Here is a 20,805-nt window from a genome sequence, read left to right on the forward strand (position 1 = left end):
CCTGGGTGGCTGCACAGGCAGAGATGCCAGCCCCCTGCCCGGCCTATTCCTTGGGCCAGATTGGGCCTGAAAGAGGCCCCCCTGCAGGACAGCCCTTGGTAGGGACGGGTGTCCAAGTCCATTCTGACCCTCAGGGATTCATAGTCCGTGCAGGACACACACACACACACACACACACACACACACACACACACACTAGAAAGTCCAGGACACACACACACACACACACACACACACACACACACACACACACACTAGAAAGTCCAGAACACACAAGTCTGGATGAGATGAAGGCTCTGAGTAAACCTCCATCTCAGGAAAGAGGCTGCCTCCTGCTCTGTCCTCCACTCCCAGACTAAGCAGGGGACCCCTCGCCACTCCCAGAGCCCCCAGGGGCTTCCACAGGTGGCTCAGCCCAGCTTCAGGGCTGGGGGAGGAGGGACACACACTGCCCCTTTCTGAAGGAGAGTGAATCCTGCTCTGAGTTTGGGGAGACTCAGGGTCTTCAGATCAAGACTCTGCAGCTGGTGGGGTGCAGGGGGTGGCCCTCAGCCCCAGGATGCTGGCCTCCCAAGGCTGACTCTCAAGGCCAGGGACCAGCTGGGCGCACAGGCCAGGACACCCAAGGAGGACTGGCCTGCAGGTTCACATGGGAGGTCTGGAGGCCCAGAGGGGAGGCCACCAGGAACCTCGGCCCCTGTCGGCTAAGTTGGAACCGCCCTCAGAGTCACATCTTGACACCTAGATCCAGGATGCTCTCCAGCACTCCCACCCTCCCTAGCCCAGGACAGGCTGTGGGTCCAGGAACCTGTAGCAGCCTGATCTGAGGAGGAAGCCTCTGAGGACCATCCAGTGGTCCCCTAGAAAAACCCACAAGAAGACAAGAGCCCCTGGATTCTACTTCAGGGGCAGGCATCCTGCCTTGGATCTGACCTCATGAGGAGCACTGTACTGGCCTGGGGACTGTGGTTAACCGGCCGGCCCTGGCCCTGCCTTTATGGGTCCACATCGCAGGAGGGCGGTGGACAGAGCTCAGAAAGATAAAAACCTAAAAGCTGTACCAGTGGAGGGTCCACTCTCTGCCCTGGGAGAGTGACTGTGGCAGCTAAGGGATGTGACTTGGGGTAGGCTGGGTGTGCTGAGGGAGCCATCAGGCTGGCCAGGGCCCCTGAGGCAGGTGAGTGCACATGCTTGGAGGTCACACCTGAAGGTAACCTCTGATGGGCCCAGGGATGTGGATGCCATGATTAGGTCCCAGCCTGGTCCCCAGGGGCCACGGGGAGTACCTGCGATGCCAGAAGGACCAGTACCTTGACCTCCTGGTTCCCCCAACCCTCAACCCTCTCTGGGATGGCTGTGGGAAGCAGTGGACGTCCTGAGCTCAGCCACTGGGACTGGCAGACGGCTGCTCACACCTGAGCTGCTCAGGCCGGTGACTTGGGCTGAGGTTGGCAACCCGTGGGGTTGAATGAGTCTGTGCTATACAAAAGGCAGAGGACAGGCTCAGGTCCAGACGATGGCCCTGAAGACCTAGTCTGGCTCTGGCTCTGACAGAGGCGGGCAAGGTGGCCTCCCTGGTAGAGGTGGATAGCAGTTGGGCCTGGAGGGCAACCAGGTGGGTGGAGAGCCGAGGAGGGCTCTCCAGGCACGGGGTCAGCAGGGCAAAGTTCCTGGGAGGGAGGCGGAGTCAGGGAGGGACCTCGGGCTGCGGGCTTTGAGGTCAAGCCCGGGTAAGAACGAAGGCCCGGGGTAGGCAGAGTGGAGCCTCAGCCCACCCGGGGGCTGCGAGGCCCAGGGCGCTGTCGCCCGGCGGGGTCCCCCAGGGGACGGAGGTGCCAGCCGCTCCAGGCCACGGGCGCGTCGGGGTGCGCGGACTGCCGGGGAGGCACAAGCACAGCCTGGGGTATCGGGGGCGCCTCCCGGACCCCGCCGCTCCTCGGGACCCCACCGCCGCATTCCTGGCTCAGCCGCCCTCGCCCGGCCGGTGTAGCCGGTGACCTTCCCGGCGCGGCCTGGGGCGGGGCCCTGGCCCCGCCCCGTCCGCGCGACGCCACTGGCTGGGCCCCGTGCCCTTTGCAAACACCGGCTCCCATTGGCTCCCGCGGCCCCGCCCCGCACTCCCGGGCCACCGCCCGCGCGGGAACTGCGCGTGCGCGGGGGCGTGTGTGAACGCGGAGGGGTGACGCGCCACGCCGTGCCGTGCGCCTCCGCGACTCCGCTCCCGCCAGCTAGTCCCAGGCGGTTCGCCGCGCCCCCCGCCCGCCCCCGCCCACTCCGGAAGGCGCGCCGGCCTCTTCCCGCCGTCGCCTCGGCAGCTTACGCGGGTTCCAGAGGCGACCCCCGCCGCTCAGCCCCGGCGGAAGGGGGCGGGGCCCCGGCTCGGCCCGCCCCCGCGGAGGGATACGCGCGGCCGCGGCCCAAAACCCCGGGGCGAGGCGGTCCGGGCGTGTGAGCGGCTCAGCCTGCTGCGCGTGTCGTCGTGGTCCACGCGGGGCTTGGTCGGGCAGTGCGCCGCGCGGACGGCCTCGCCCGAACAGGCCCGCGCTCCGAGGCCGGCGCTCCCGGCGCACCTGCCCGCTGTCTGCGTCGGGGCTACGCGCGGCCCGGAGAGGCCGTCCTCCCGCGTCCTCCACCGCGCGGGGAGCCGGGCCGGGCAAGAGGCGGCGCGGAGGCCGGGGGCCCGCGCCCGGCCGCCGCCCGCGATGCTGCTCTCCAAGTTCGGCTCCTTGGCGCACCTGTGCGGACCAGGCGGCGTGGATCATCTCCCGGTGAAAATCCTGCAGCCAGGTATGCGGGGGCCGGGGGTGTGGGCGCGTACCGAGGTTGGGCGTCCACCGGGGTCGGGGGGCCGGGCTCTCCGGTCGCACCAACCCCGCCCGTGCGCTCTCCACAGTCAAGGCAGACAAGGAGAGCTTCGAGAAGGTGTATCAGGTGGGCGCCGTGCTGGGCAGCGGCGGCTTCGGCACGGTCTACGCAGGCAGCCGCATCGCCGACGGGCTCCCGGTGAGTCTGGCCGCCCGGCACCCGGGATTCTCGGCCCGCGCGCGTCGTTGCGTCCGCGTGGGCCTGACCACTGGTCCCTTCCCCCCAGGTGGCCGTGAAGCACGTGGTGAAGGAACGGGTGACCGAGTGGGGTAGCATCGTAAGTGTGGGCGGGGAGCGCGGGGCGCCGGGCGGAGCGGGGGACGCGGGCGCCGGGCGGAGCGCGCTGACCGCCGTGTCCCTTAGGCCGGCGCGGCTGTACCCCTGGAGGTGGTGCTGCTACGCAAGGTGGGCGCGGCCGGAGGCGCGCGCGGGGTCATTCGCCTGTTGGACTGGTTCGAGCGGTCCGACGGTTTCCTACTGGTGCTGGAGCGGCCCGAGCCGGCGCAAGACCTCTTCGACTTCATCACGGAGCGGGGCGCGCTCGACGAGGCCCTGGCGCGCCGCTTCTTCGCGCAGGTGTTGGCCGCCGTGCGCCACTGTCACGGCTGCGGGGTCGTGCATCGCGACATCAAGGACGAGAACCTGCTGGTGGATCTGCGCTCGGGCGAGCTCAAGCTCATCGACTTCGGCTCGGGTGCGCTACTCCGCGACACCGTCTACACCGACTTCGACGGTGAGCGCCCTCCCCGCGGCGAGGGCCGAGGGGCTGGCGACTGTTGGGGCCGCGCGCCGTGCTGGCTTGCCCAGAGCGGGGCCTCGGGCCGTTGGGTCCGCCAGGTTGGGGCGCGGGGCGGACTCCAGACTTCTCTTGGCCGGCGCCGCCTCGGGCCTCCCTTGCGCGCGTGCGGAACGCGGGGGCGCCGCGCAGAAATCCCCGCATTGCGGTGCCGGGGAAGCCGGGGCTCCCTGCCCCTCCCCTTCCCGGTATCCTCACCTCACATCTGTTTGTTGTGAAACCGGACCCCGCGCTCATGTGACCCGCCTCCCGCGCCGGGCCAGCTGCGGGGGGCGGGGCGGCGGCGCCGGGGGAGGCCACGCCTGCCGGGGTTTTTCCAGGGTGAGGACCGGCCCCCGGCTCCAACGCGGAGAGGATCAGCTGGGAGCCAGGGGTCTCGGTGTTCGCGTGCTGCCGGCCTGGTGGGGCGCCGACCCGGCAGCCGGTCTGCTAAGCCCCGTGTGTCCCCCAGGCACCCGCGTGTACAGCCCTCCGGAGTGGATCCGCTACCACCGCTACCACGGGCGCTCGGCCACCGTGTGGTCTCTGGGTGTGCTGCTCTACGACATGGTCTGCGGGGACATCCCCTTCGAGCAGGACGAGGAGATTCTCCGGGGCCGCCTCTTCTTCCGCAGGAGGGTCTCCCCAGGTGCGCTGAGGGGCTGGGCCTGCCACTGGCGGCGAGGTGTCGCGGGGCGGCCCTGTCCTGACCCCCTCTTCCCCCACAGAGTGCCAGCAGCTCATTCAGTGGTGTCTGTCCCTGCGGCCCTCTGAGAGGCCCTCGCTGGACCAGATCTCTGCCCACCCCTGGATGCTGGGGGCTGAGGGGGGCACCCCGGAGAGCTGTGATCTGCGGCTCTGCGCCCTGGACACGGACGATGGGGCCAGCACCACGTCCAGCAGCGAGAGCTTGTGAGCAGGGCCTGCCCCTGGCAGTGGGAACCGGAGGGGACCCCTGCGCTATGCCCGGGCCCTGCGCTGGGCCGGCTCTGCCGGGCTGTCTGCCCCTTGCGAAAAGCAGTGACCTCTGACCCCTGGTGACTTTCGCCTTTGGCGCCGGCCGGTTCCTTTGCTTTGAGTGCCTTTTCGAACGCTGCTCTCACGGGACTTAGTTTTCTCAAGCTCTGTCTGTCCAAAGACACTCCGGTCCAAGCCAGGTCCCGCCTGCCCACGGCCGGCGCTTGACCCGAGACCGTCCCTCTCCTGTGCTGCTCCGGAGGTGGCCCTGGCCTCCCCGCCCCTCTGCGTCTGACGTGTCGGACCAGGAGCTCTCCCGTGTCCTGTGGCCTCGTCTCACATGGGTACGGGGTCCCTCATCATGCCCCCCCTCCCACCCTCGTGTCTCGGTGTTCGTCTGGGCACGTCTGTGCACAAGCAATGCAACGTTCAGGCCTTGCTGCCCGCCCGCCCACCCGATGCGTGTGCAACCGTCTTATTTATGGTGTGACCCCGAGGAGGGCTATTTATTGTTTAATTTATTTGTTGAGGTTCCTCCCTCCCAGCAGCCCTAGCTCATCAAGGCCTGTGGGCAGAGGAGGGGGCGGCTGTGCGTGTGGACCCCAGGTCCCAATCCTACCCGTGTCTGTCAGAAGGTGGACTTGTACAGTGGCTAATTTAAGGGGAGTGGGTGACCCCGCCCCCTTGTGGCTCTGCGCCCTTGGGGGGTGGGTTTTAAATTATTGACCTTGTACAGTCTGCTTGTTGGCTCTGGAGGCTGGGGGGTGGGGGGACAGAGTCTCAAGCCTTTAATTTATTTCAGCAGTTGTGTTTGTGTGATCCCGGTGTGCGTAGGCACTGCGGATAGGGTTTTCTTTCAGTTCAAAAGTGAGATGTCTGGAAATCATATTTTTTTATACAGGTATTTCAATTAAACTGTTTTGTATGAAATGGATATTCTGTGTTTACTGGGCTGGGTCGTCTTGGGTAAGAGAAGAGGTTTGGGGAGAAGGGGCATCTGGTCCCTGCATAGCTCCTTCTGCATTTCCTGCGGGGAGGTGGCCGCACGAGGGGCTCAGGCGCTTCCCTCCCAGCTTTTGGCTTTCTTGCTACCCTGTTTGGACCCTGCTGCCCCAGGGGAGTGGGAAACACACTGTGCCCTCGGGCCCCTGGGGGGAGGAGCAGGGAGCCAGGCCTTGGGGGTGTTGCCAGCATGAGTCTGGGGCCATGGCTGGCAGTGGCCCCGAGACGCTGGAAGGGGTTCTGAAGCATGAGGAGAAGTTTGCCAGGGGAGGGGGGTGGGAGGTGTTCCAGGTGCGGAGAACAGAGGTGGCGGGTTGGGCCCTGGCCTGACAGGTGCAGGGTGAGGTGGCGGATGGGAGCCACGGCCAAGTCCAGGTGTGGACACGTGGGCCAGGCTGCAGTGTGAAGGGCAGTCCGTGGAGCGTCTGGCCATGCCCTGCCCCGCCTCCACGGGAGCCCTGCGCTGGGCATCTTGTGCTGGGGCAGGTGCTGGAGCCCCCAGAGGCCTGTCCCTGGGTCCCACGGCCCAGGTCCCGTGTCTCATGCCTGCTGGTGGGCCCTGGGAGCAGAGTTGGACAGAAGGGCGTCCGGGGGCCGAAGGTTAGAGCAGAGGCAGGAGGTTTTGGAAGACGAAGCTGGAGGAAGTGGAGTCAGCCTTTCCCCTGGCGGGCAGGCGCTGGGGTGCGGCTCCGGGCTCGGCCACTCAGAAGGCAGCGGGCGTTCGTGGCCTGCCTGGGGCCTGGCGCCTCCCCCCAGAGCTGCTGCTGAGCCCCCCGCCTCCCCGGGGTGGCCCCCCTCGGTGTGTGGGGTGCCGGGCAGCACTGCCCGAGTCCTGCCAGGCTCCGTGGGGCTCTTCTCCGTTGCTCACCCTGCCTCTCCGCGGAGCGGGGCACTCGGGCAGCGGCCCCGCCCCCCACCCTGGTGACACCGTGATCCCGGCTCCCCCTCTTGCCAGCTGAGGGTGCGCCCTGCCCGTTTACCCCCCCATCCTCAGTCGGTCCATCTTCCAGACCGTCCAGTGAGCACTCCCAGAGCTCGCCTTAGTGTGGGACCCAGTCCGGCTTGGGGAGGGCGAGGCGCCCCCCACGGAGCCGCCAGGCGCCGCAGCCTGCTGGGAAGGCAAGGGGCTCGTGGAATCGGGGACCCACTTGCGGGGGATGGTCTGTGCCACTGGTGCCCCTGGTGTCTGCGGGCCCCTCTGCCGGGGTGGGGTCTGTCCTGGCCGTCAGTACTGGCCCTGTCGGTGGGGCTGGGGGCTCCTCTGGCGCAGGGCCTCTTGGGACCAGGATGGGATTGTTCCCACAGGCAGGATCCCCAGTCCCGCCTTGAGGCTGCTGGCACTGTTGGCTGTGTGGACGGCCTGCGGCTGGAGCAGAGGGGACAGGCTGCTTGAAGACCGTGGAGGGCCCGACCCCCCAAACCCTGTCCTGCCCTCCTCGAGGCTGCCAGCTTCTGGGCCAGGCCCAGGCTTCTTCCAGCAGCCACAGTCCCAGGGGCTGCCCTGGTCCAGGGGCTCTGACTGCGCTCTGCCAGGCCAGCCCCCATCTCCACTCAGCCTTTGATATCTTGACCAGTTTAGTATCGAGGCTCGTTTAGAACCACTTGCTCACCTCCAGCCCTCAGGGGCTTTCCTTGGGGTTGCACGGAACCCAGAAATCATCACGGAAAGCACCGGAAACCTGAACGCGCTATGGCCCTCGGGGGTGCGAGCACCTCTGCTCGGAGGTGCCCACACCCACGGGAGCGACACAGCACACCCCGCACTGTGACTGCTCACGGCCAGGCCTCCTGGGGGCCAAGCCCATGAGGTGGCGGGTGGGCGACCTCTCCGGGCTGCTCACCCACCTGCCTGAGGCCGGCCCCGCTTCCGGGGCAGCGTCTGGGAGGCACATCCGAACGCACTTGCCGCAGCTGTCAGGGCCTCGCTGTTTCTTTCCTCCGGTGCAGCCCCCAAAAGGAAACCTTGGCGTGGCTTTGCTGCCTCGGCTTCTGAGAAAAGGGAAGTGAACCCACCTGGGAGCCCCACCCAACCCTCTGGGCACCCAGACCCTGGCTGGGGGAATCCCCATGCTCTGCGAAGGGGACAGGCTGGGTGGCTCCCACGGGGGCGGTGGAGACTGGACAGGCAGGGGCTGGGGGGCCATCACCTGCCTGCGTGACCCTGGCCCTGAGCACTGCGGCTGGGAAGGGTACCCGGGTCTGGCACGTCACAGGCCCGGGCTGGAGCAGGACAGGGTGCTCACTGAGCTGGAGACACACGGGGGCCTCCGGGGAGGGCGCCCTGTGAGCGGCGGGGCCCAGGGTCCTGGGCAGGCAGCAGGGACGGTGTCGGCCAGGCCCGGCCGGCCCACAGCGCTAGGGGAGGGAGAGGAGCTCGTTGGGCCCAGTTCATCCCTGACCTGCAGCTGTGGCTGAGGGGTGCAGGGCCCAAGCTGATTTACTGGCCCTGGGGTTCCTCAGTGGGTCTGTCCCCTCTCTGCAGAGGTCTCTGATTGGGGCGGGGCGGGGGGAGCTGCCTGAGCCCTGGGCACATGACTTCCAGGCAGTCTTGGCAAACCCCTGAGCTTCGATTACACCGTTGACACCCCGCTCTGCCTGCCCCCCGCCCGGTCCCCAAGGGTTCCTGGCAGTCAGGCCTGTCCGGGCAGGGAGGGGAGCAGGGCCTGCCCCTCCAGCACTGGTTACGGCCCTCCTCCTGGCCTGGTCCCTGCAAGAAAGCCCTTCCCTGGTGCCGACCGGGGTGCGGTGTATGGGGGCCAGCCCTTCCCGGGTGCCGGCCGGGGTGCGGTGTATGGGGGCCTGCTCCTGGATGCGTGAATGAGGGGCCCCTCTTTTGGGGGTAGGCCACCTGTACTCGGCACTGAATGAGCCAGGTGAGGGAAACTGAGGCTCAGGGACCCACCCAACGTCATAAACAGCCGAGAAGGCCGCCCCACCCAGGGAGGGGAGGTGCCCTAGGGCGGGACCCCATCTTCCTAACACACAGAGCTCGGAAAGGTGGGCTGGCTCTGACCTGGCCTCTGGCCCCTCCTGCCCGCCCTGCTGCCGGGAGGCCGCCTGCCCTGATCTGAGGCTCAGGCCTTTGGTGGGCAGGGCACCTGACATCACTGGGCCTGCACACCTGCTGGGGAGGCTGGCATCTGGTCCAGGGCCTTCAGGCTTCCCCACCCCAGGCAGCCCTGCAGGAACCCGAGCCAGTTCCTTGGAAGGATGGAGAGGAGAGCTGCTGATGCCCGAGGCACCAGGCCAAGCCCAGCCCAGGAGCCATCTGCCCCGTTCCTTGCGGCCCCCAGGTCCCCGCCAGAGCCTGGGCTATGGGGAGGGGGCTGGACTGTGACGGTGAGAAGGCCCTGCTGGTGTCAAGTGGCAGGGCCTCTCTGGGTTGTAGATGCCCTGGGTCCTGGGACCCAGTGACAAGGAAGCCTGGGAGGTTCCACCCCCTGGGCAAGGCCGGCCAGGAAGCCAGGGTTCCTGGACCACTGGGGCACTGCCCGAGGCTGTGTGAACCTGAAAGCACCAGGCCGCTTGCTGGTCTCCCACTTCTCACCTTGGCGGGGGGAACGGGGCCTGGAGACATCTAGACTGGGGTTCATATCACGGCATGGCCCGCTTGATGGGTCCCCACAGAGGCACCCCCATCCTGGTGAGAGTGTGGGGAGGGGTCTGCAGCCCCACCCTGTGGAGCACCCCAAGGGGGTCGCCCCAAGCCTCCTGACCCTCCCTGCCGGCTGACTTCTGCTCACCATGCCTCCCCCAAGCCGCCTCAAAGGGCCCCTTCCCTCTGGAGGGAAGCAGACACTCCTGACCCCGGGGGCTCACCCCTGCCAGAGGGGCAGTGACCCAGACAAATGGGCATGATGGTTTCGGGATGTGACAGAGACACGGTGGTGGGGTTCCTAGGGGTCGCTGTCGGCCTTTCTGCTGAGTGGGCCCGAGAGATGGCACTGGCAGCTCTGCAGAGATCTGGGGAGGGGGCGCTGGCAGGGGGAACAGCAGATGCAAAGGCCCTGAGGAAGGTGGAGGAGCCCAGGCCCAGCTTACTCAGGGCTGGAAGCAAAGGACAGACACAGGAGGGGCTGCACGGCCTCCACCAGCACACGCGCTCCTGCAGTGGCCCTGGGTTCTCCTGACAGCCTGCTCCACCTGGGTGGGCTAAGGGGGTGGGTAAGCTGAGGGGAAGGCGGTGGGGGGCTTCAGAGGCCCTGAGCCCTGAGCGAAGCTGTGGGGCCGCTCCGGGCCTTCCTGCCCGAGCTCCTGCCGGTCGCAGCACTCTCTGCTGAGAGATGAGGGTTAGGGTGCAGCTGGCCCGCAGACCCCGGCATGTGCTGGCTGCCGAGGTCCCTGGTGCCGTGGCTGACTCAGCATCCTTCTCAACAGGCCACAGCAGGGCGGGGGGGTGCCCCCTACCCAGGGGCCGAAGGAGGCGCCCAGGGACCCGAGCCGGCCCTGGAGCAGGTCAGGGGCTGCTGTGGGGTCCCGGAGTTCCAGCTCTGCCCCTGCCCAGTGCAGGCCACTCAGCAGCCTCCTGTCTCCCCTCCAGAAAGGCCCAGGGGGTACCGCAGAAAGGGTGCGTGTTTGCCCTTGACTGTGCGCATCTGTGTGTACCTGTGAGTGTGTGTGTAGTATGTGTGGGTGTGCACCTCTGTGTGGTCTGTGCATGTGTCTGGGTGCTCGTGTGCATGTGCACGCGTGTGTGATCCAGCGCAGGGTAGTGTGTGTGCACGCATGTGTATCTGTGCATGTTGAGTGTGTGTGCATGTGTGTGCACCCGGGCAGGACCTCATCTAGGCAGAGCCCGGAGCCAAGACTCGGGGTGTCCTCCCCCCGTGTTCCGCAGCTGCCTCTGCTGTGTGACGCACCCTCCCTTCAGACGCCGCAGCAGCCCGTGGGGGAGCCCCTGTGACTCAGCGCCTGCGGGGGGGTGGGAGGTGACAGAGAAGGAGCCCGGAACCGGGCAGAGAAGAGGGCAGGAGGCTGTGGCAGTAAAGGTCCTGCCCCCTGAGCGCTCCCGCCGCCCAGCGGCCACCGGCCGCGGTGGCAGTGCGGTCACACGCATGTACGGTGTCAGGGCACAAAGGCGTGTTGGCCCACGTGTAGGGACCGTCTTCAGCCCCAGAGGGGGCTCGAGAGCCATGAGGGCATCAGGGTCATGGGAAGTGGGGGTTCCCAGAGGGCCCGGCCGAGATCTGAGGGGGGGTGGGGGCGGGGGGCCGAGGGGAGGTGAGTGTGCTGGAATGAGGGCGGGTCCCGGGCGTGAGGTGCACGTGGGGGGCTCAGGGTCCTCCAAGTCCAGGAGGCAGGTGGGCCCCCGATGACTCGGGAAGCAGAGGCAGTCAGACCCGAGGGCGAGTGGAGGCTCCCCAGGACCCTGTCCACGTGCCCAGGACGCCCCCGCAGGCACAGTGAGGCCCCTCCCTCCACAGCACCCGCCTCCGATGAGTGCTTAAGGGGAGGCCCTGTCCCATCCTGGTGCTGACCTGCCCTGGGCCTGAGGACACCTCTTTGCGCTGCCGTGCGGGAGGGGAATCTCAGGACCTGGGGGCGGCCTGGGGCTCGGAGCTGTGATCCACTGGCCTCCCCACCCTGAGACGTTACGTCCCCTTCCTCGTCACATGTGGTCACTGGGGGCCAGCAGTTCTGTCTGCCCTGTACCTGACTCCCTAGTGGGCACAAAGGGGCTGAAGTTTGGGGATCCCTGGGGCCAGTGGGGTCTGTCATGGGGCGAGAAGCAAGGGCCGAGCTGGGCCTGGAACACAGAGGTGTGCACCGTCAGGTTGGCAGGGTGGGTGCCACCTTTCACCCCGGCCACACCGCAACGGTCCCTTCCCTGGGGACACTGGAGCATCGAGTGGAGGAGCCCTGGCCTGGGGGTGGGGTCTCAGGGAGGGGCAGAGCCCAGGGCAGGGTGGTGGCACTTGTGGGGCAGGCCCAGCCCCTTGGCACCATGTTTGTCTCTGCCCAGGCAGCCCACCCTGCCCATCCTCGTGGGGGTCCCCCCTGGGGTCCTCCAGGCCGTGTCTGTCTCCGGGGCCCTGCTCACTGCCCCCCGAGGTGTGCCCGCCCAGGTACGCCCCCGCCCGGCCCCGTGCACACACCAGGCCTTTCTCTGCGCAGCCACTGGGGGTCCTGGTCAACCCTGCGCTCCGCCCCCCCCGCCCTTTCACCCGCGCCCAAGAGCTGCCAGCTGCCCCCGCCTCGGGGCCCACCCCCACCTCCCCTAGACAGTACCCCAGCCTCCCTCCAGCCCCCCAAGGTGCTTGGGTCCCTCACCTCCCGAGGGGCCTGCTCGCTCCAGGACCTGTGTGGGGCGGAGGTGATGAGGGGGCCTCCGCCAGGGGAGAGCCCCGGGGGCAGGGTCCGGGTCAGGCCCTTCCTTTCAGCTGGCTGCCTTTTTAATAACAAGCAAAATTCCTCTTAAAAATAGTCTAAGCCACTTTAAACATTTCTCAGAGAGTTAAATGGAAATCTAATAAAATCTGTGAAAAGTATTTTTAAAACAGCTTTATCGAGGTGTAATTTACATCCCATGAAGTCCACCCACTTTCAACGACTTCAATGAGCCGCCCACCCTTCAATGGTTTTAGTAAAACTTCCGAGTTGTGCAACCACCACAGTCCGATTTTAGCACGTTTTCCATCCCCTCGATGATCCCTTGTTCCCCAAGAGCAGTCACTCGTCCCCCACCCCAGCCCCTGGCAACCACGCACCTGCTTTCTGTCCCACAGACTGGCCTTTTTTGGACGTTTCATATAAACGGAATCTACAACTTGTAGCGTTTGGTATCTGGTTGCTTTCGCTGAGCACACGCATTTTGAAGTTCATCCGTGACGTAACACGTCCATAGTTGGTTCCCATAAACATATTCCATTGTAGGGAACACGTTCTGCTTATCCGCTCACCAGTTGATGGATGTTTGCTTTCTTCCCCCACATTTTGGCTCTTACGAATAAGGCTGTTATGTACATTCAGGTACATGTCTTCGTGTGCACATACATTGTCATTTCTTTTAGGTAGACACCTAGGAATGGAATTGCTGGGTCATGTGGGAAATTTCCATGTAACTTTTGAAGAAGTTGGCTCTACAGTTTGCATTCCCACCAGCAATGACCGAGGCTTCCAATGTTTCCACGTCCTTGTCAACGCTCATTATCATCTTTCATTCTGACTGTAGCCATCCTAGTGGATGTGAAGCGGTGTTGCATTCAGTTTCAATTTGATTTTCCTAATAGCTAATGATGTTAAACATCTTCTCACATTTGATTAGACATTGCACCAAAGAGGATACCCAGCTTCCCCCCTCCTTCTTTGGTTAAATGTCTAATCAAACTTTCGACCTATTTCTTACTTGGATTGCTTGTCTTATTGTTGTTCTTTAAAATCTTATATATGTTTGTGAATTGTGGTAAAATACACACAACAACTTTCAGCGTGTGTCGTATTTTGAGTTGTGAGTGTTCTTTATAGATTCTAAATGCAAGTCCTTTATTATTAATACATATAAGATTTGGGAACATTTAACCCAGTTTTCACCATCTTACTGCTGGTGTTTGAAACACAAAACGTTTACTTTTGACCAAGTCCAATTTGTCTGTCTTTTCCATGGGTCCTGTCTTTAGTGTTTGCTGCACCTGAGAACACTATGCGTCACTCAAGGGCACAGAGGTTTTCTTTTATGTTTCCTTTCAGAAGCGTTATGGCTGTAGTGCCTACATTTAGGTTTATGGTTCATTTTGAGTTAATTTTTGTGTACGGTGTGAGGTAAGGGTCCAAACTCCTCTTTCTCCATGTGGATGTCCAATTACCATAGCACCATTTGTTGAAGAGTATCCCTTTCCCCAGTGAAAGCTGTGGCACCTTTGTCAAAAATCATCTGATCATTTATTTCTGGATCTCAGTCCTGTTCCATGGACCTGGATGTCAGTCCTTACTGCAAAACGTGCTGTCTCTATCGCTGTAGCGTTAGTGTAAGTTTTAAAATTGGAAACTCTAAATTCTCCAGCTTTGCTCCTTTAAAAAATTGTTTTGGCTATTTTGTGTCCTTTGCATTTCCATACACATTTTATGATCAGATTGCTAATTTCTACCCCCAGAAATCCACTCACATTTTGATAGAAATTGCATTCAGTCTGTTCAGTCTGTGTGCATCGTAACAGTATTGAGTCTTCCCACCCATGAACCCTGAATTTCTCCCTGTTTATTTAGATTTCTTTACTCTCTCTTAGAATTGCTCTGTAGTCTTAAGTGTACAAGTCTTGCTCTCCTTTTGTTAAGTTTATTCCTAACCATTGTATTCTTTTCATTGCTGTTGTAAATGGAGTTGTTATCTCAATTTCCTTCCTGGATCGTTCATCGGTAACATATCGAAATGCAGATGGTTTTTGTATGTTGATCTTGGGTCCTGGAACCTTGCTGAACTCACGTATAAGCAGCTTTTTCCCTCTATGTTCTCCTGCCATTTGGCCCCAAATGTGTCACAAATGCAGAAGCGGATAGTTTCTGGTGGAGGAAAAGGGAACCTTCAGGTACGTGGAAAGCACCAGGAAAATAAAGGAGAGGAAGAAGTTCGGTGAAATGACGCCAGAAGCTTTAAAATGTAAACTCCCGCTGTCACCCCTAATCCGTGTGCCTGGATCTGACCCTAATTAGCATATCAAATACTTGGAAAATTGATCTGACAGGTAGACCTCCACCCAGGTCTCAGAGTGAGTACTAGGTGGTGCCCATGGGGCCAGACCTGATTAGAACAGCAAACATTGAATATCGATTGGACATTGGAACCAAGCCCACAGGAAACTAACATTCTCCATGGGCAGGGGGAGACCCATAATACTCAAATGTCCGGGGTAGAAACTGAAATCACTTGGTATACGAAGAACGTGAAAATCTCAACTCACATAAGAAAAGACAATAGACGCCAATGGTGGGATGACACAGATGTTTGAATCATCTGACAGGGACGTTAAAGCAGATTATATCAAAATACTTGAACTACAAATTGCAAACAGTCTTGACAAAACACTAACACAGAAAAACTTAGCAAAGAAATAGAAAGATATAAACAAGCAAATAGAAATTTTGGAACTGAAAATTCAATAACTAAAACAAAACAAAAAACCCTCACTAGATGGATTCAATAGCAGAATGGAGATGACAGAGGAAAGAATCAATGAACTCGAAGATCTGTCAATAGAAATGAATCTGTGGGAGCTCCCTGGTGGTCCAGTGGTTAGGACTCAGCGCTTTCACTGCCGAGTGCACAGGTTCAATCACTGGTCAGGGAACTAAGATCCCACAAGCTGTGTGGTGTGGCCAGAAAAAAAAAAAGAAAGAAATTAATCTGAAAAATAGAAAAAAGATTTAAAAAACTGAACAGAGTCTCAGGGGCCCATGGGACCACAACAAAGGGCTATATTTGTGGTGCTGGAGTCCCAGAAGGAAAGGAGAAAGACTGTGGGGCTGAAAACATATTTTGAGGAAATAATAACTGAAAACTTTGCAAGTTTGGTGAAAGATATAAACTTACAATTGAAGAAGCAGGGCTAATCCCATCCAGGATAAGCTGAAAGAAATCCACACCAAGACGCTTCAATATCAAATTGCTGGAAACTACAAACAGGAAAAATCTTAAAAGCAGCCAGAGAAAAGTTATGTATTACCTATAGAGGAGCTAGGATTTGAATCACTGGGCTTCTCTTCAGAAACCGTAGAGACCAGAAAGAAGTATTGGTAATACAACATTTTTCTGAGCACTGAAAGAAAAGAAACGTCAATTCAGGTTTCCACACCTAGCAAACTTCTGTAACTTGATAAAGAGCATCAACAAAAATCCTACAGCTAATATCATACTCTCTGTGGAAGACTTACTGTGAAAGGCTTTTTCCCCAAAGATCAGCATCGAGTCAAGGATGCCCATCTTGTCATTCTTATTCAACACAGTACCAGCATTTGTAGCCAGTGCAATAGACCAAGAAAAGGAAATAACAGCATACGAACTGGAAGGGAAGAATAAAACTGTCCTTTTTTCTAGCAACACGATTATCTATGTAGAAAATCCCAGGGAATCTATTTTTTAAAAAAGAACCAAACTGTTAGAACAAATAAGTGAGTTTAGAAAGGTTGCAGGATACAAGATCAACACAAAGAAATCAATCATATTCCTGTATATAAGCAGTGAATAATTGGAAACCAAAATTTTAAGAAAGTTCCTATGTATAATAGTTCCCACTTAATAGATATTAAAATGTCTAGGTGTCAATTTAGCAAAACATGTATGCTGTGTGCTGAAAACTACAAAATGCTGTTGGAAACATCAGAAAGATCTAAACAAATGGAAAGACTTATCATGTTCATGGATTTGAAGACTCAGCATAGTAAAAATGTCGTTTCTCCCCAAAGTGATCTACAGATTTCACACATTACCAGCCAAAATTCCAGGAAGATTATTTTGTAGATGTAGACAAGCCAGTTCTAGAATTTACATGGAAGGGCAATGAAACTGGAATGACTAAAACAATTTGAGGACTTCCCTGGTGGTGCAGTGTTAAGAATCCGCCTGCCAATGCAGGGGACACGGGTTCGAGCCCTGGTCTGGGAAGATCCCACATGCCACGGAGCAACTAAGCCCGTGCGCCACAACTACTGAGCCTGTGCTCTAGAGCCCGCGAGCCACAACTACTGAGCCCACATACCACAACTACTGAAGCCCGAGTGCCTAGAGTCCGTGCTCCGCAACAAAAGAAGCCACCGCAATGAGAAGCCCGCGCGCCACAACGAAGAGTAGCCCCCGCTCGCCGCAACTAGAGAAAGCCCGCGCACAGCAACGAAGACCCAACACAGCCAAAAATAAATAAATTAATTAATTAAAAAATAAAGACAGTTTAAAAAAAGTTAAGAAAACCACACACACAGGGAGATCAGCTCGGTGCTTTGTGACCACCTAGAGGTGTGGGATAGGGAGGGTGGGAGGGAGGGAGACGCAAGAGGGAAGAGATATGGGAACATATGTATATGTATAACTGATTCACTTTGTTATAAAGCAGAAACTAGCACACCATTGTAGAGCAATTATACTCCAATAAAGATGTAAAAAAAAAAACCCCACAAAACTCAGCACTAAGAAAACAACACAATTTACAAATAGGAAAGGTGTTGGGACTTTGGGCATGGGTTTGATCCCTGGTCAAGGAACTAAGATCCTGCATGCTGTGCAGTGTAGCAAAAAAAAAAAAAAAAAAAAAAAGGATGTAACTACAAATGCAAAAGGTCTTGAACAGACGCTTCACCAAAGGGGATGTATAGATGGCAACTAAGCACATGAAAAGATGCTTAGCACCATTAGCCACGACAGAAACGCAAACTAGAACCTTGATAAGAGAGCACTGCGTGCTTCTCAGAACGAGTAAAGAAGAAACACTGCGTGCTTCTCAGAACGAGTAAAGGAGAAACACTGACAATACCAAGTGCTGGCGAGGATGTGAAGCAACGGGAACTCTGGGATGCGGATGCTGGGAAGGCAAAGCGGTGCGTCCACTCTGGGAGATGCTTTCTCAGTTTCTTATGCAGGTAACTATATGCTTACCGTGGGAAACAGCAACGCAACCTCAGGCGTTTGTCCTAGAGAAGTGAAAATGTGTGTTCACACACAAACCTGTACGTGAATACTGGTAGTGGCTTTATTTGTAACAGCTGGAAACAACCCAAACATCTTTCAGTGGGTGAATGGATGGACGGACTGTGGTGATCTAGACAATGGAATACTACCGAGTCACGAAAGAAACAAACTCTTGATTGACACAACCTCCCAGATGAATCGCAAGACATTACAGAGTGAGAGAGGCCAGTCCCCCAAGGTTGCCTTCTATCTGTTTCCATCCACAGGACCAACCTACCATCGTGGAAAACAGATCAGTGGTTGCCAGAGGTTACGGGTGGAGGAAGTGTGCCCGAAAGGCATGGCAGGGGGTAGGTTTCGGGGTGATGTAACTGTTTTGTAACCTGTTACAGTGACGGCTATCCGCATGTGTTAAAATTCAGAGAACTGTCCACCAAAATTAAAAAGTCAATTTTTAATGGAGGGGATAAATTAGGAGTTTGGGATTAACATATACACACTACTATATATAAAATAGATAATCAACTAGGACCTACTGTAGAGCACAGGGAACTCTACTCAATATTCTGTAATAAACTATATGGGAAAAGAATCTGAAAAAGAATATATATATATATATAAACTGAATCACTTTGCTGTACACCTGACACTAACACAGTATTGTAAATGAACTATATTCCAATATAAAATACAAATTAAATTTTAAAAAGTCAGTTTTACTATGTGACAATTAAAAATTAGATGAACAAAATATTTTTAAAATGTATGTTTCAGGCCATTTTTACGCGCGCCCGGGCTTTCTCCTCGCAGCGAGTTCTCCTGCTGGGGGCGAGGGGCGACGGCCGCGCTTTCTCGGGGCACCCAGTCGCACAGTCTGGCGCATGCGCCCGGGATCCGGGAGGATGGTCGTGGGGTCCCTCCTGAGTGGGTCAAAGGCGAGACAGAGCCTTGCAACCCAAGACGAGGGAGGTGTCCTTAAAGATGTTCCCCCCAATAAAAGCCACAGCGGGGCGGGACGGGGGGCAGAAGACGCGGGCCCTGGAGCCCCGTCCCTAACCTGCCGCGGAGGGGCAGCCAGGCTCCCCAGCCCCTCCCTAACCCCCCCGCCCCTATCCGGCTCCCGGAGGCCTCCCGGGGCCGCCCCTGCCCCTCGCCCTCCAGGGCGTGTAGGCCAAGCCCCAGCCTCGTCCCCCGGGGCAGCCTCCCTCCTCCGACGGGCCCGCCCCGCAGCTGCTCCCTCTCCGCACCCCACCTGCGCCCCAGCCGCCGATCTCCGGAGGAAGCGCGACCCTCCCCAGCCCGCCGCGGGGACCGGGCGGAGACCAGACTTTGAGGCTGGGGGCGGGGTATCCTAGCGGCCGGCCCCGCCCCCCCGCCCATCCCGCTGGCTCTTCGCGGAGCTCGCACCCGGCAGATCCCCGGAGGCTCCTGGGGCGCAAGGGCTGGGAGCGCTGCGGGCGCTGGGGCGGTCAGAGCTGCGGAGAACCCTCGCCCGAGGCGCCAAGTGACACTGGTCCCGCTGGAGAGGCAGGTGCACCCCTCACCGCGAGCTCTCGGCTGCTTCACCCACAGCGCCTCTTCCCCAGCCGGCTGGACACACGCCCTCCCCAGTGGTCACTGCTGCGTCCAAGTTCTGGGGTCAGACGTGCCCCGGAATGCGCCGCCCCGCTCCCCGCACACCGCACGCCCAGAGGCTGCATCTTCCCCTCGGCTCGCCCAACCTGGGGCCCACTCCCCAGCCTGACTCGCGTCCGCGTCTGCCGCCACGGCCCACTGTGTCCTGTCCTAAGGCTGTGCTCAGTGGCGCCCAGAGAAACGTAGAAAAAGTATGTTTAAACGTGCACACGAAGAGTTTTAGAAAAAAAGAGTCAATCGCCTCAAAGTAATAAGCAGCCGTTTAAAATACCATTAAAATCATCAGAATCTTATTGGAAGCTGTACTCATGAAGGTTCTGCGGGAACTGACAGCTCTTCGCTTTTTGGCTGGAAGAGGGTGAATGTGGGAACCTGTTGCTGGGGGCTGGCGAGGTGGGCGCGCACAGCTGCCCCGAGAGGTGCAGATGCCGCCGAGGCCCAGGCGCTGCTGTCCGGAGGCCCCACTGCCAGGACCCGTCTCCCCGCCCTGCCTGCCGAGCTGCCTCCCCTTCCTCTGGTGGCCCAAGCTGGACACCCAAACCCTGGCCTCTGCTCGACCTCCAGGGGCAGAGACCACCAGCCAGGGACAAGCCCTTCCGCCCTCCTCAGCGCAGAGCCCAGCTCACAGCTGCAGCCCGGCCCCCCGACACGAGTTGTCGCTCCTGCAAGCTAGAAACCCCCCAACTGCCAAACACGTCAGAGCCCAGCAACTCTGAGGCATCGACCATTTCTTTGTTCCTTCCTGACTAAACTCAGGGAGTGTCCCCCCACCCTCCTTCCGAGAGCCCTCTGCAGTCGGCCTTCCCCCCCAGGGCTCATCTCGTCAAGGTGAGTTCCTGTCTCCAGATGGCCATGATCAGAGCTCCCCTCGCTTGGCCCGCAGCCTGGTGACAGTCGATCCTTTCCTGGAAACTCTCCTCCCCTCCTCAGCTCTGACCACCACCCCCCACCCCCCCAGCGTCCTCACCCAGCCTCTCCTTATGCCCACTGTGCGCACGCTGGGGCCTCTGCCACCGCAGCCCTTCTGGCCTTTCCATGGAAATCCTCAACAAGCCTTCCAGAAGACTTCTCATTAGAAGCCTTGGAGAACACAAGCCAGTGGGAGGACATATTTGAAGTCCTGAAGAAAAAGAAAAACCTGTCAACCAAGAATTCTATATCCAGCAAAACTATCTTTCAGAAATGAAGGAAGTAAGATGTTTCCAGATAAGTAAAAGTTCAGGGAGCTCATTTCCTGCCCTACTGGAAATGCTAAAGAGAGTCCTTGGGGCTGAATGAAAACACACTAGACAGTAACTCAAAACCACGAGAAAGTACAGAATACAGTAAAGGTTACTGCATGGGAGAAGCTAAAAGCTGGTGTTATTGCAGTTTTGGTTTGTAACTCCTCTGTTTTTTTCCATATGATTTAAAAGGCAAATGCATGAAACAATAGTTATAAATCTATGTTAATGGACACACAATAGATGAAGATGAATCTGTGACAACAACAGGAGAGGGCTGTGGTTGTGTAGGAGCAGAGTGTTTACTACTGAAACCAAATTGGTATTATTCAAACTAGGTTTTTATAAGTTTACGATTTTAATTGTAACTCCCAAGGAAACCAGTAAGAAAATACAGAAAAGGAAAGAAGAAGGACATCAAAATAGTACATCACAAAAAATCAACTAAATACCCAAAAGGCAGTAATAGAAGAACTGAGGGACAAAAACCATATAAGACATATAAGAAAACAAATAGCTATGGTAGAAGTAAGTCCTTTCTTTTCAGTATTCACTCTATTTTTTAAAAATATATTTATTTATTTATTTGGGCTGTGCCGGGTCTTAGTTGCGACACGCAGGGTCTCTGTTGTGGCATGCATGTGGGATCTAGTTCCCCGACCAGGGATCGAACCCAGGCCCCCTACGTTAGGAGCAAAGAGTCTTACCCACTGGACCACCAGGGAAGTCCCTCAGTA

At 58.5% G+C, this 20,805-nt stretch overlaps 1 protein-coding gene and 1 non-coding gene across 2 annotated transcripts; one reads left to right on the forward strand and one right to left on the reverse strand.

The window, feature by feature from the left end:
* The first annotated feature begins 220 nt into the window (after window positions 1–220).
* PIM3 (Pim-3 proto-oncogene, serine/threonine kinase) lies at window positions 221–5,527 on the forward strand. Its single transcript, XM_004279603.4, has 6 exons — window positions 221–2,787; window positions 2,894–3,003; window positions 3,092–3,142; window positions 3,229–3,598; window positions 4,113–4,289; window positions 4,369–5,527. The coding sequence occupies exons 1-6, from the start codon at window positions 2,703–2,705 to the stop codon at window positions 4,554–4,556; spliced, it is 981 nt and encodes a 326-aa protein (XP_004279651.1). The 5' UTR covers window positions 221–2,702; the 3' UTR covers window positions 4,557–5,527.
* Window positions 5,528–20,720: 15,193 nt separating this feature from the next.
* TRNAR-CCU (transfer RNA arginine (anticodon CCU)) lies at window positions 20,721–20,793 on the reverse strand. Its single transcript has one exon. It is a non-coding gene; the product is annotated as a tRNA-Arg (tRNA).
* Between the last annotated feature and the right edge of the window lie 12 nt (window positions 20,794–20,805).

Source organism: Orcinus orca, chromosome 11 (genome assembly GCF_937001465.1).
Source record: "Orcinus orca chromosome 11, mOrcOrc1.1, whole genome shotgun sequence".
Lineage (NCBI taxonomy): Eukaryota > Metazoa > Chordata > Mammalia > Artiodactyla > Delphinidae > Orcinus > Orcinus orca.

Coding starts and splice junctions, on each gene's coding strand:
- PIM3 (XM_004279603.4), top strand. CDS start 2,703: ATGCTGCTCTCCAAGTTCGGCTCCTTGGCGCACCTGTGCGGACCAGGC. Junction 3,004..3,091: donor GCATCGCCGACGGGCTCCCG/GTGAGTCTGGCC, acceptor CCTTCCCCCCAG/GTGGCCGTGAAGCACGTGGT. Junction 3,143..3,228: donor TGACCGAGTGGGGTAGCATC/GTAAGTGTGGGC, acceptor CGTGTCCCTTAG/GCCGGCGCGGCTGTACCCCT.